Source organism: Sceloporus occidentalis, unplaced genomic scaffold (assembly GCF_023333645.1).
Source record: "Sceloporus occidentalis isolate IW3139 unplaced genomic scaffold, rSceOcc1.0.p SCAF_1, whole genome shotgun sequence".
Classification (NCBI taxonomy): domain Eukaryota; kingdom Metazoa; phylum Chordata; class Lepidosauria; order Squamata; family Phrynosomatidae; genus Sceloporus; species Sceloporus occidentalis.
In genome coordinates, this window is record NW_028316981.1 from 176738580 (window position 1) to 176753042 (window position 14463).

General features: G+C 45.2%; 1 protein-coding gene across 3 annotated transcripts in view; it reads right to left on the reverse strand.

Moving 5' to 3' along the window:
- Positions 1-133: 133 nt before the first annotated feature.
- LOC149322798 (endoplasmic reticulum transmembrane helix translocase-like) overlaps positions 134-14463 on the reverse strand; it is a 56132-nt gene continuing 41802 nt past the window's right edge. Inside the window, exons 19-26 of one of the 3 annotated variants that reach the window (XM_089483178.1) lie at positions 14324-14420; positions 13280-13464; positions 12674-12788; positions 11921-12117; positions 10579-10721; positions 10261-10372; positions 8958-9101; positions 134-530 (exon numbers count right to left, since the gene is read on the reverse strand). In XM_089483178.1, the coding sequence (XP_089339304.1) occupies positions 420-530; positions 8958-9101; positions 10261-10372; positions 10579-10721; positions 11921-12117; positions 12674-12788; positions 13280-13464; positions 14324-14420 (1104 nt within the window). In that variant the 3' untranslated portion in view covers positions 134-419. Of the gene's footprint in view, positions 531-8957; positions 9102-10260; positions 10373-10578; positions 10722-11920; positions 12118-12673; positions 12789-13279; positions 13465-14323; positions 14421-14463 lie in introns of those variants that run through there. The other 2 variants (XR_016272121.1, XM_089483189.1) reach the window with 2 other exon arrangements.

A 14463-nucleotide genomic window follows, 5' to 3' on the forward strand; every position in this document is an offset into this window, starting at 1 on the left:
AGAAATATGGGAAAAGATTTTATCAGAAAATAAAAAGGACTAGTTACGTTTCTTCTAGAAATAGATACCTAAAAGAATTATCACATCATCGGAGATGAACAGAAATTCTGGTTCAAAGAACATTCCAGCCATATTTTAAAATGCAGTGATTGCCATTTAATTACCAAATCCCATGACCACTTTCCAGGAGCATAGGGACAGTACAAAAGTCAACAATTGTTGTCATCTTCAGTAAACATGTGAAAGTTAGTGTAGCCCCCTTCACAACCTTTGCTGCGGGTTCCAAAGTAACACAGTGGGAAATTGCCTGCCAGTACCAAACTGGAGTCCAAGAATAAATACTCCTTTTCCAATGCTGCATGGTGGCTGTTCCCTTGTGTTGTCCTTCACTTCAGCCAGGGGAGGAGGAATGGGCCATCTCAAGAAGGCACTTTGAGCTTTGTGCTGCCCAGAAGGAACTGCAAGACTCTGTCGATGAGCAGGGCAGTGAAGAAATTGGCCAGCAGAACTTGAGTAATTACGAGTTTAAACTGAAAGAGAACAAAACACGTGAGAACTCCAGTGAGAGACTGCTCCAGTAAGTAACAAATGCTGCCGTATTTTTTGACACAGTTCTTCTGAGGCCCACAGCATCCTATGCAAATTTAATGAGATGGGAGTCTTCAGTAGTTACCTGGTACCAAGAATATGGTCAATATACTCACTTTGTAAGTTGAATTGGTCTGAAAATCTGCTAAAGAGAATTTTCCTCACACTTTCCTGGTTCAACTGCCAGTATAATAATCATCAAATATTGAGTTTGCAAATAAGCATTACTAAAGTCTGCTGAAATATACATATACCATATTTCACATACTATGCCAATTTGGACCAATAGCTATTTTTGTTGCTGTTTTTCAGAAGGAGAGAAATGGCTATAGAGCAGTTATTCCCAAAGTGGGTGGTAAATATGTCCCTTGGGTGATGAGGGGAAAGGAGCTGGCAGGGGGCAGTGAGAAAAAGAGGTTGGTGGTGGGGCTTTAGTCAAAGTACTGGCACATAACAAAAAAAGGGGAACCAACAGCCTTCATGGTGGGGATGAGGAGCTGGAACATGTGCTGACAGGGAAGAAGTAGTAACAAAGAGGACCTTTCACATTTAGGGCCTTGCTTAAGGTTTTTGAGCTTTGCCAGAACTTAGCTGGCAGGTTGGAGCTGGACTTTCTTTCACTGTATGGCCCTAGGGAAGGAACACTGAATCCTTCCCTTCCCTCACCTCTTGGGTGCTTTGGGAAGAAAAATGGTAAGCCACTTGAATCCCTCTTCCTCCCTCTTCCCTCAAAGTAAAGAATGACTGAGAGTCCTTCCTTGCTGGCTTTTGCTACAAGGCTGGCATGGGCAAGAGGCTTCTTGGTTGCTGCTCCCTTTGCACCTGGCCATCTTGGGTGGGAGCAGCAACTGAGCAGGCAGTCTCCCCTTTGCTGTATGGCAGGTGCTGGTGAGAGGGAGGAGCACATATACTGCTGCTGTATTCACATATGAGATGTTGAGGAAGTAGCGGCAAGCTAGGTGTGGCTGAGCTACAGGCTGGTGGCTGGCTAGTTGGCACAAACAGTAGACCTGATATCCAGAAATAGGTGTTTGCAAGGGGAGACAGCCTGAAAAAGTTTGGGGACCACTGCTGTAGAGAGCTTATTTCGTAACATAAGCTCTTCAGCATTACCAATTTTTTTCACACCATTTTAACTTCTACAAACCAACAACTTTATCTGAAAACTTCCGAAATAGTCAAGTCTTCCTTAAGTAACCTTACTTTTGCTGAGATCTTTCAGTGCTTGAGCACATCATAAATATCCACCAGTGGAATTACACTGCAACCTCTATACTAAACACCAGCAGAGTGCAATGTATTTGGTTCAGTGGCCAATGAACATAGCTAATAGCTCAATGATATGTGAAATATGCAACGGCAAGGCATATTCACGTTAGTCTGTGTACTTTGTGTAACAACCCCACATTCCTCCATGTCACTGATAGCTGATTATGACAGTTGTGTATTGTCCCCAAGTCACTCTGTCTATGTAGGACAACTTATGCCAGCATGTCAGTTAGCGTCCTTCCATTCATATGTTGTGCACTAAGCAGAAATCCTCTACACTGGTACCTCGGGATACGAAATACCCAGGTTACGAAATTTTCGGGATACGAAAAACGTGGATTGGAAAAAACTGTTTCGGGTTACGAATTATTTTTCGGGTTACGAAATTCGTTTTGGCGCGAAATTCAAATGATGCAAAGTGCAACGTACAGATTTTCCAGGGATTTCCAGGGCTAACGGAAACCTAAGGGGGCTGGGTTAGGGGTTAGCTTTGGCGCGAATTTTGAATTTCGTTAGCAGCAGTGATTGGCTTGAGAAATCAAGCTGATCAACTGTATTGGCTAACGAAATTGGGGGGGGTGGCCTGGCTTGAGGTACAAAAGCCGGCTTCCATTGATCTGCTCCTTTGTCTGGCCCTGTGGACTGTGTGAGGAAGAGTTGATATTTTGAGCTCTGACTCTTGGGTTCACTTGCGGTTCGGACTTTGCCTGGCTTTGGACTTTTGCTGCCTTTGCCAGGTGTATCTTCGGATCAAGACCGGCCATCAGGAATTTCTCTACAGGTAGGTTGATGGATTTTTACCTTCTTCTTGTGGGGTGGGCTGGGGTGAGACAGTGTGACCATGCTTTTGCTGTGGGGTGCTGGTTTTTTTTTTTTTTTTTTTTTTTTTTTTTGTGTTTTCAAAGTGTGGATTGTGGGTTTTGCTACTGGCATGTTCAGATGTGTGGATTATGGGCTTCACATGCTGGCTTGCCTTTTTTAGCTTTTTTTCCTTTTAGGGTGGCATGTTCAGATGTGTGGATTATGGGCTTGACATGCTAGCTTGCTTTTTTTGGCTTTTTTTCCTTTTAGGGTGGCATGTTCAGATGTGTGGATTATGGGCTTGACATGCTAGCTTGCTTTTTTTGGCTTTTTTTCCTTTTAGGGTGGCATGTTCAGATGTGTGGATTATGGGCTTCACATGCTGGCTTGCCTTTTTTGGCTTCTTTTCCTTTTAGGGTGGCATGTTCAGATGTGTGGATTATGGGCTTGACATGCTAGCTTGCTTTTTTTGGCTTTTTTTCCTTTTAGGGTGGCATGTTCAGATGTGTGGATTATGGGCTTCACATGCTGGCTTGCCTTTTTTGGCTTTTTTTCCTTTTAGGGTGGCATGTTCAGATGTGTGGATTATGGGCTTCACATGCTGGCTTGCCTTTTTTGGCTTCTTTTCCTTTTAGGGTGGCATGTTCAGATGTGTGGATTATGGGCTTGACGTGCTGGGGTTTTTTTTCTGTTTTCAAAGTGTGGAGTGTGGGTTTTGAAACTTTGGCCATGGTCCCATGTGGGCCAGAGAGTCCCACCATAGGGGTGGCATTTTCAGATTTTGGGTTTCTGGCCTATGGGCTTGTGTTCTTGTGTGCTTTGGCCATGGCTGTGATGATTTGAGAGTGTGGGGTGGGACTTTTGCAAGTTTGGGCCAGAGAGTGTGACCATGGGGGTGGGGGTGGTTTCCAATTGTGGCTTTTGCTCAGTGCCTGTGCCTTTTGTCCTTTTTAGGCTTGAGCTATGGCTCCCAAGCCAAGCGGTGAGAAAAAGAAGAGGGCTCCCTTGTCCTTGGAGGACAAGAAGGACATCATCGCCAAGCACGAGAGGGGCGTGCGCTTGGTGGACATTGCCAAGGAGTATGGACGAAACCCTTCGACAATTGGCACTGTCCTCAAGCAGAAGGAGGCCATCAGAGCTGTTGTGGCTCCAGCGAAAGGCGTGACGACGATCGCCAAGCAGAGGACACCGAAGCACGAGGAGATGGAGCGCCTGCTTCTCCTCTGGATCAAGGAAAAGGAGCGAGTCGGGGACACTGTGACCACCTCGGTCATCTGCGAGAAGGCCATCACCATTTTCGAAGACCTGGCCAGCAGGGAGGCAGGCGAAGGAACTTCTTCGCAGGAGGAGCCAGCCACCCCGGACTTCAAAGCATCACGTGGCTGGTTCGAGAAGTTCAAGAGGAGGACCGGGATCCACTCTGTCGTCCGTCACGGCGAGGCGTCCAGCGCAGACCACCAGGCCGCCGAAGCATTCGTCGTCGAGTTCAAGGCCATGGTGGAGGAGGAAGGCTACGTCCCGCAGCAAGTCTTCAATTGCGACGAGACGGGCCTCTTCTGGAAGAAGATGCCTCGCCGCACCTACATCACCCAGGAGGAGAGGAGACAGCCAGGCCACAAGCCTATGAAGGACCGCTTCACACTTGCGTTGTGTGCCAATGCCAGCGGGGACTGTAAGGTCAAGCCCCTGTTGGTGTACCACTCCGAAAATCCAAGGGCTTTCAAGGCACACAACATCCAGAAGGACAGGTTGCCAGTGATGTGGCGCTCCAATGGCCGCGCATGGGTCACACGCCTCCTTTTCGTCGAGTGGATCAACAGTGTCTTCGCCCCGACAGTGAAGCGGTACCTGGAGGAAGAAGATTTGCCCTTGAAGTGCCTCCTCCTCTTGGACAATGCTCCTGCGCACCCGCATGGCCTGGAGAAGGACATCCTTGATGAGTTCTCCTTCATCAAGGTCCAGTTTCTGCCACCCAACACGACCTCCCTCTTGCAACCCATGGACCAGCAGGTGATCGCCAACTTCAAAAAGATCTACACCAAGCACATGTTCAAGCGTTGCTTCGATGTGACGGAGAGCACACAGCTGACCCTTCGAGAGTTCTGGAAGCAGCATTTTGATATCGTGGTGTGCTTGAAGATGGTGGACTTGGCCTGGCAGGAGATCACCAGGCGCAACCTGATTGCTGCGTGGAGGAAGCTGTGGCCTGATGCTTCTTCCTTGGAAGGGTCACAGTCCGAGGGTGCTGAGCCAGGTGAAGAGGAAGAGGTGCACGAGATCGTCTCCATCGCAAGGTCCCTGGGACTCGACGTGGACAACGAGGACGTGGAGGAACTCATCGAGGAGCACAACGAGGACCTGACAACAGAGGACCTGAAGGCCTTGGCGGCGATGCAACACTCGGCCGTGGATGAAGACGTGCTCCATTTCGACAGGGGCCAGGAGGAGGAGGCTGCGGGGGCATCTTTGCCAACGGCAGAAATTAAAGACATTTTGCGGCAATTCCACAATGTGTCTTCATATGTGGAGAAGCACCACCCTGAGAAGGTGCTCACCAGCCATGCCATTGCCCATTTTGATAATGTCTGCCTTAGCCATTTTAAGAACCTGCTTAAGGGCCGGCAAAAGCAGACATCCTTGGACCAGTTCTTCACTAGAGAGGGAGAACCGTCATCCAAGAAGGCAAAAGGTGACCCTTAAAAAAAAGGTGACCCTTAAAAAAAACACCAAATTCTTTTAAAAAAAAAGGTTAACTTTGTTAAATTGGTGGCATTGGCTAAATTGGCTGAATTGGTTAAATTGCTTGAATTGGCTAAATTGGCTGAATTGGTTAAATTGCTTGAATTGGCTAAATTGGCTGAATTGGTTAAATTGCTTGAATTGGATAAATTGGCTGAAGTGGTTAAATTGCTTGAATTGGCTGAAGTGGTTAAATTGCTTGAATTGGTTTAAATTTGGCTTTTTGGGCTGCCCCTCTCCTCCTCCTCCTCCTCCTGCCTCACTCCGAGATGCCAGGACCAGATGCCAAGACCAGCAAAGATAAGAAAAACACTTTTGTATGGTCATGGGTGTGATGATTTGAGAGTGTGGGATGTGAGTTTTGCATGTTTGGCCTTGATTTGATGTGGGCCAGAGAGTGTGACTTTGGGGTGGCATTTTCAGATTTGGGGTTTCTGGCCTTTGAGTTTGGGTTCTGGGGTGGTTTGGTCATGGGTGTGATGATTTGAGAGTGTGGGATGTGAGTTTTGCATGTTTGGCCTTGATTTGATGTGGGCCAGAGAGTGTGACCATGGGGTGGCATGTTCAGATTTGGGGTTTCTGGCCTTTGAGTTTGGGTTCTGGGGTGGTTTGGTCATGGGTGTGATGATTTGAGAGTGTGGGATGTGAGGTTTGCATGTTTGGCCTTGATTTGATGTGGGCCAGAGAGTGTGACCATGGGGTGGCATGTTCAGATTTGGGGTTTCTGGCCTTTGGGTTTGGGTTCTGGGGTGGTTTGGTCATGGCTGTGATGATTTGAGAGTGTGGGATGTGAGGTTTGCATGTTTGGCCTTGATTTGATGTGGGCCAGAGAGTGTGACCATGGGGTGGCATGTTCAGATTTGGGGTTTCTGGCCTTTGGGTTTGGGTTCTGGGGTGGTTTGGTCATGGCTGTGATGATTTGAGAGTGTGGGATGTGAGGTTTGCATGTTTGGCCTTGATTTGATGTGGGCCAGAGAGTGTGACCATGGGGTGGCATTTTCAGATTTGGGGTTTCTGGCCTTTGGGTTTGGGTTCTGGGGTGGTTTGGTCATGGCTGTGATGATTTGAGAGTGTGGGATGTGAGGTTTGCATGTTTGGCCTTGATTTGATGTGGGCCAGAGAGTGTGACCATGGGGTGGCATGTTCAGATTTGGGGTTGCTTTGGTCATGGCTATGATGATTTGAGAGCTCCTCCTTCTCCTGCCTCACTCTGATGCCAAGACCAGCAAAGATAAGAAAAACACTTTTTTTCTTTATCCTTTAGAATGGGCCTGACCATGGGGTTGCATGTTCAGATTTGGGGTTTCTGGCCTTTGAGTTTGGGTTCTGGGGTGGTTTGGTCATGGCTGTGATGATTTGAGAGTGTGGGCATCGATTTTTGCAAGTTTGGCCTTGATTTGATGTGGGCCAGAGAGTGTGACCATGGGGTGGCATTTTCAGATTTGGGGTTTCTGGCCTTTGAGTTTGGGTTCTGGGGTGGTTTGGTCATGGCTGTGATGATTTGAGAGTGTGAGATGTGAGGTTTGCATGTTTGGCCTTGATTTGATGTGGGCCAGAGAGTGTGACCATGGGGTTGCATGTTCAGATTTGGGGTTTCTGGCCTTTGGGTTTGGGTTCTGGGGTGGTTTGGTCATGGGTGTGATGATTTGAGAGTGTGAGATGTGAGGTTTGCATGTTTGGCCTTGATTTGATGTGGGCCAGAGAGTGTGACCATGGGGTTGCTTTTTTAGATTTGGGGTTGCTTTGGTCATGGCTATGATGATTTGAGAGCTCCTCCTTCTCCTGCCTCACTCTGATGCCAAGACCAGCAAAGATAAGAAAAACACTTTTTTTCTTTATCCTTTAGAATGGGCCTGACCATGGGGTTGCATGTTCAGATTTGGGGTTTCTGGCCTTTGAGTTTGGGTTCTGGGGTGGTTTGGTCATGGCTGTGATGATTTGAGAGTGTGGGCATCGATTTTTGCAAGTTTGGCCTTGATTTGATGTGGGCCAGAGAGTGTGACCATGGGGTGGCATTTTCAGATTTGGGGTTTCTGGCCTTTGAGTTTGGGTTCTGGGGTGGTTTGGTCATGGCTGTGATGATTTGAGAGTGTGAGATGTGAGGTTTGCATGTTTGGCCTTGATTTGATGTGGGCCAGAGAGTGTGACCATGGGGTTGCTTTGGTCATGGGTGTGATGATTTGAGAGCTCCTCCTCCTCCTCCTGCCTCACTCTGAGATGCCAGAACCATCAAAGATAAGAAAAAAACTTTTTTTCTTTATCCTTTAGAAAGTTTAGAATGGACCTGCCAGTCATTGTTAAGATCCTTAGAAAGTTTAGAATGGACCTGCCAGTCATTGTTAAGATCATTAGAAAGTTTAGAATGGACCTGCCAGTCATTGTTAAGATCCTTAGAAAGTTTAGAATGGACCTGCCAGTCATTGTTAAGCTCTTTAGTGCCTCAGGCAACTTGTATTGTAGGGTACTTAGCTTAATAGGCCTCTATTGTGCCTTTGTTTTGACTTGCAGGTTCAGTCTGAGGTCATAGAACGCATTAGTTATTTTCAATGGAAAATGTGTTTCGGGTTACGAAATTTTCGGCTTACGAAAGGAATAGCGGAACGAATTAATTTCGTAACCCGAGGTACCAGTGTAATTTCACAACTATTCCTTATCCCTAAAATATAGTTCTGAAATGACAGTAGCTACATGAGCACTGTATGATGGGCTGATGTATAAAAGCCAATTGTGTTGTGAAGCAATTAATCTTAGTATTTATAGCCTACGAATAGCTACAATCTTGATTTAAAAAAATAAAAATTTACGCAAGGAAATTCTGATTCAAATCTTCTATCTTGTCTGTTTTCCTGTAATACAATCCATACTGCTCCATGAACAGACCTGAGTAGATGGTTCACTAACTTGGCTTCCCATGTGGGAAGGAACTATCCACCATTTTTTTCACCGAAAAGTAGTTCCATTATTAAGAGCAAACTATCTAGGGTCCAAAATACACTGCAGAAATAATCCAGTTTGAGACCACTGTAACTGCTCTGGCTCAGTGCTAGGGAAATTCTGGAAACTGTAGTTTTGTGAGACATTTAGCCTTCTTTGTCAGAGAGCTCTGGTGCCACAATAAACTACAATTCCCAAGATTCCCTAGCACTGAGCCAGGGCAGTAAAAGTGGTGTCAAACTGGATTATTTCTGCAGTATGTTTCGGACCTAGGTTTCTTAAACCTTTTCTGCTTACTTTAGCACTTAGCAGAATATGTTTTGATGCTCCACTTGCATATAAATGGATGCCACTATTTAACTATTTGTCACAAACCTGGCAACAAGACCAGGTTTCCCTGTTCTCTGGTGTATTCAGGCTGCCAGCAGGACATCCCAGACTGTAAGCATACAAGTTAATTCAGTTTGGGGCTGCATTTTGCCCTAGGATCCTTATTTCCTGGGGGTAAAATGCCCACTGAACACAACATGTTTAAAGCTCCCAAGATGAGACAGTTCTACATTATAAGTTTTCTCTTGATTTTGAGGGGGATGGAGAAAGACCCAGCCGAGTGAATGCCTACTCACCTCTGTTGGGATATCTACTAATCCAAACTGTTCATTGAACTCTGGAGATGAGCCAGTTAGAAGGGCTACAATTGCCAACCCTGACAAAATGATGCTCCACAGTAGAGGTTTGTTTTCCCGCAAACTTTCCATGAATGGATGGCCCTGGAAGATAAACAGACTGATCAGAAGGGCAGCAAAACTAAAGGCAGTTTCAGGTACAGCAGGAGTAAAAGTTCCAATTTCAGATTTCACAAAGCTCAAATTTAAGCTGTTCTGACACTCCCACCTCTATGCACGTTAAGACCAGTCTCCCAAACTGCATAATCATCATTGTGTGGATACAGACATTTCATTGGCTAGTCTTGTTTATGAAACCAGGGGAGTTTTTCAGGTTTTTTAGAACTCATGGTATCCAAGTGCTGTTTAATTTTATAGTTGGGAGGGAGGGTTGGGCCGGGGTCTTGTGGGGCTTGTTGTTTTCATTGTTGTATATTGTATTAACTCTGCTGTTACCCGCCTCGATCCTCAAAGCGGAAGAGGCGGGATATAAATTATTATTATTATTATTATTATTATTATTATTATTATTATTATTGTCTTTACTAACAACCTGAGTAGAAAATTTAGTTGGGTTTGAATGCAAACTAATTTCTGTTGGATTCAATGAGCAATGAGAAATAAGAAAGGTTTAATATTGGTAGATTGCTTATTTCCTTAATAAGGTGCAGATAAGGAAAAGGAGAGGGAGCCAGCATGACATAGTGGTTTGGAGTGTTGGACTAGGACTGTTGGAGGTGGGATCAAATTCCACCTCAGCTATGGCAAACCCACTCTGAACAAATCTTGCCAAGAAAAACTCATGACAGGGTTGCAATAAGTCAGAACTGATATGAAGGTACATAACAGCAAGGCCTAGGTTAGTGCTGGTGACCTGTTGAGGTAACCTCCTGTTATGCAAACATATCTTTTCCTAGTTAGTTGCTGGAGAAGTATGCAATATCTCGCTGAGCAACAACTCCTCCCACAAACTCCAGGTGATGGCCAAATGCTGTTGGTGTAGGCAAGGTGAACCTGGGCTTGATTTACCTTCCGAATCATCACCCTTGCAAATTTTTAACAGGAGGATGCATTTGAGCATCCTGGCCCTCAGCATATTGATCAACTTCCTAACTTACTACCTCCCTTCCTTCCTGGCACTTATTGTTTTATATGCTGTACGTCTGCCACCCCTGCAAAGACCCTATATCTCTGGCTTATGCCTCTTGCAGCAAGAAATAAATAAAGGTAGACCGTAATAGTTGTTGAGGTTAAGCACTCCCACCTTATAATTGATGGCAAAGGTGGCCATCTGCATTGCCATGGACATGATGTAAACAGTGCTATTCACTAGGCTGGGTTCAAACTCCTTGTAGAGGTCCACGAAGTCATCTTTCCTTAAAGCAAATAAGAGAAAGGCCCTTCGTCATTCCTCATTAAAATACAAGATATTCAATTAATTTTAAGTTTTTAATTTCTATGTTTTCTTCTGGTTTGATTGACATAATTTTTGCTCACATTTCAGTTTACTTCTAATCATTCTACAAGGAGAATATTCCTTCCTAATTGTATTATTTCATGCTTAAATCCAAGCAGCACTCACTTGGGGTCACTGCGGGCCTGTGCACCTCGATAGAGATAAACCAGGCTGACAAAATGCACCATGAACTGCAACAGCACAGTTAGAACTGTGTAGAGATTGAAGATATTAGGGAGTGGACGCTCCCGGGAGAGGGTTTTCAGAGGCTGAAGGGGAAAAAGAAAAGAATAGCATCAAGATGAGAATTACACACACTGCCCTGTACTGGCTGTATTCACTTGATAGCACTGGGGATACGAGGTTAGCTTGACATGACTACAGGCCAATGTTTCTGACAGTGATCCCAAATGATGGAAACATAGGGCATTGATTTGTTACAACAAGAACTGAGAAAAGGTAGTGGCCATCTTAGGTTGCTATCAACTCAATTGGAAAGTTCTTCGAAAACAAGGTGGCAGAGATCCTGCATTGCCAACATAGCTAAGATAATGGCCATTATATCTGATGATGCCACATCCTGAAATCTACTTTTGTAGACTGGCAGCACCCCAATCAAAGCATTAGAGATCGGCATGCTGTGAAATAATGCCTGCAGGGTGCATTGAGAACAGGCAGCTGGAGACACCTCTTAGGAGACACCTCTTAGGGGCCCACCACAATTGCTTGTTCCACAGTGCACTGAAACTGGAAGAATACTGCAGATGTCATTCAACAGTGCCCTGATCTCCAGCACCCCAAAAATGCTTTGGTCAGGGCACTGCCAGGCTGCAAAAGGTATGTTGGGGGGGGGGTCACATTTGATAATTAATGAACATAAGCATGAATTGAGAGTCAGTGTGGTATACTGGTTTGAGTGCAAAACTTGAACTCTGGGGTTTGGGGTTGGATTTCCTGCTCTGCCATTGAAACCTGCTGCATGGCCTTGAACAAGTCAGCCCCAGAGAACCCATGATTGGTTCGCCTTAGGGTTGCTGTAAGTTGGAAATTACTTGAAAACACACAACAACAAACATAAATCACCAATAATTATGAGATTATGAATCCATTTTATAATCTTATATTCTCATAACTGCCAAAGAGGATGCCAGCCAGTATTTTTATAGCACAGAGTACTCTGATCATGTCTGCTCTACATATGGCACAGAATGGCTATGTAGAGGGGCTTTACAGGCTGTATGCTAAGTCTGAGGGGGGGCACTGATAATTGGGAGCAAGATAATTCCAACCTCTGGAATGACTAGAGGGAAAGGGAAAAGAAAAAAAGACAAGACTTGTCATGGCATGAATTGAACCTACACCATTGTAAGCCTCTAACAGAATGCCAGCCTTCATATGTTAGCACTGCTCATATTCCAGCTGATAAGACCCCCTGGAGCCAAAGTCCTTTGGCAGTGCTCCTCCTTACCTTGGACCGGGAGATGAAAAGAAAGCAGCCAGCTAGCAGCAGCCCCTGTAGCGTAGCCTGGAAATCACTGAACTTTACCCCTTCCAAGTAAAGGACACTCTGACTGTAGGCCAGGATGAGTGCATTCAAGGCCAAGATCTTGAACATCTGGAGTGTTGTAACTAGGGTGCAACGGCCCTGCTTGATCACGTGACAGACTGCAGAGAGAAAGAGAGGGTGCCGCTGCTTGGATCTGCACTGTGTGCTGTACTTCAGTGTACTTCCATCTTTACCTTTATGCAGGTGGGGTTCATATACAAGAGGGACCCAGAAGGACTCGCATGAAGTGTGTTCCAGCGCTGCTCTCTCCACCTAATGACTGAAACTCTTTCTAACGGACTGACACAGCCTGGAAATCCCATTACTGTGCAAGTGTCCATCTTACAGAGAAAGAGTTAGCAACTGGAAACAAACTGTCACTATGGGTCATTCTTTCCTTTCCGTTTCTCTACAAGGTCACACTGCCATTTCTCTTTAGCTGTTAGATTATGAGCGTTAAGCCCACATTGGTGAGTGTAGCAGGTGCATTTGACACAAAGGCCCCAAACAAACACATCACACCAGTGGTGCCACTGGGAAAGACTCAATGGGTGCTTTTGCTGTCATGTGGACAAATGACCAATGGTGACCCAAAACTCTCAGCTGGTTCAAATGGATACAATGCCAATGCAGCATGAGACTCCAGGAACAGGCTCCCTCCCCCTTCCTACTTACTGCACTGTATAGAGGAGAGCTTGGAGGTGAAAGGAGCCGCAATGCTGGCATCACCCAGCTTCACAATGGGCACTTGTTCCTCTTCCAAATCCTTCAGTACCTGACTGATCCTCTCCTGTTAGGAAAAAGAGAGGGGAGGGAAGAGAATACATCTAGTTTAAGACCCAGTAAGGCTCCATATGCTCCACAGAAATACATCCTCAACAAAAGGCCAAATAACACAGTCAGCTAGCCTGAAAAGAAGAGACAGCAAGATGACAGAGTATTCCTTAACTAGGGGCTGGGGAACCCATCAGCCCTAACCTGGATGATGAAGCATTATGGGAATGGAAGTCTTCGCCATCTAGAGGGCTGAACTACCCCTCAGTTGAAGGACAGTAGAAATTCAAGTCACTTTCCTAGTGGCTTGGAACAGAGTATCTACTGCTTCTATTCAATCCACCACAACACCTCCTCCATCACATCCTTGATTCTTCTGTCCCCAATCCTTGGTCCCAACTCCTTTAAATTTCACAAAGGACGCCCTGAAGCACACGTGAGCACAACAGTGGAATGGCCATGGGTGATGCCAATGAAGGGAAAAGGGAGGCCCATCTATCAACTCACCCGCTGCATGGCGAGCTGCTCCTCTCTGTGAGACATAAGCCTGTGCTTGGCAGCTCGGGAGGTGGGCCTCATGTTGCTACCAATGATGGATGGGGGCAAAGCAGGCTTCCCATCAGCAGGGCCATCACGCGGCTTCTTCCTGCGTTCAGGGATTCGTTCAGGTGCATTGGCTAGTAGGGCCACTCCTACAAGAATGGATCAGGTCACTGAATACACAAAAGACACTGAGAACTGTCATATAACCTGTTACCAGAGGCAAGTATCCTTTGGATGACACATTTGCCCGGGAACAGCAAGGTAGTAATATACACAGAAAACCAGCTATGTATTAAAATGGGTATAATCCTGTAATGGAATCTACAAAGGGTACGGATCAGTAAGTTAGTTATATTGCTTAAGGGATCTGAAAGATTTAAGGGAAGGTAGGTATATTGTAGAAAACTGTGGAAAGACGTGGCACCATTTTATTAAGATATCAATTTGACTTTCATTAACCTATTCATTTAAATCATGTATAATAAATAGGTGTGAAGGAGAGAGAAGGCCAGTGTTTCAAAACACTGTGACAACTTACAGGTAGCTTTATTAGGCAGGAGATACAGATTCCAAAATTTGCAGAGAAGAAATAATATCTTAAATAAGTCATTCCTTCCTGTGTGAAAGGCAGAATGCCTTTAAGTCTGCAAATAATGCATGCATCACTGAAAAATTGAGAATGTGTTTTTAAAAAGATCAATTTATGTAATTCAAAATCATTTTTAAAAGCTCTAAAATTAATAATGTGTAATGTGAGCTCTTTACATTTGATATCAATCCTAAATAAAAACATTTTCGTGTTTTTTACAATGTTAAAGCAGGTACCACTCTTTTAGATATTCCTGCCTGTGAGAGATGGGGAAATGCCTGTAAGTTTTGGTGTTTGCCATCCCAAGTTTTTGTTTTTTTATGTTTTGGCAAGCATGTTTTCTAAACAGCTATGTATTAATTTATTGATATCTATGTTCTAATTAATCAGGTCATATTTTTAACTAAGAAAAAACTCACCCACATCCGCATGCTTCAGAGCCCCCACATCATTGGTCCCATCGCCACACATCAATGTCACATAGCCAAGCCCCTTTAGTGTTGTGATCACAAACTCCTGCAATGGGAAAATCCGGTGTTGTGGAAGGGAGCCTGCAATG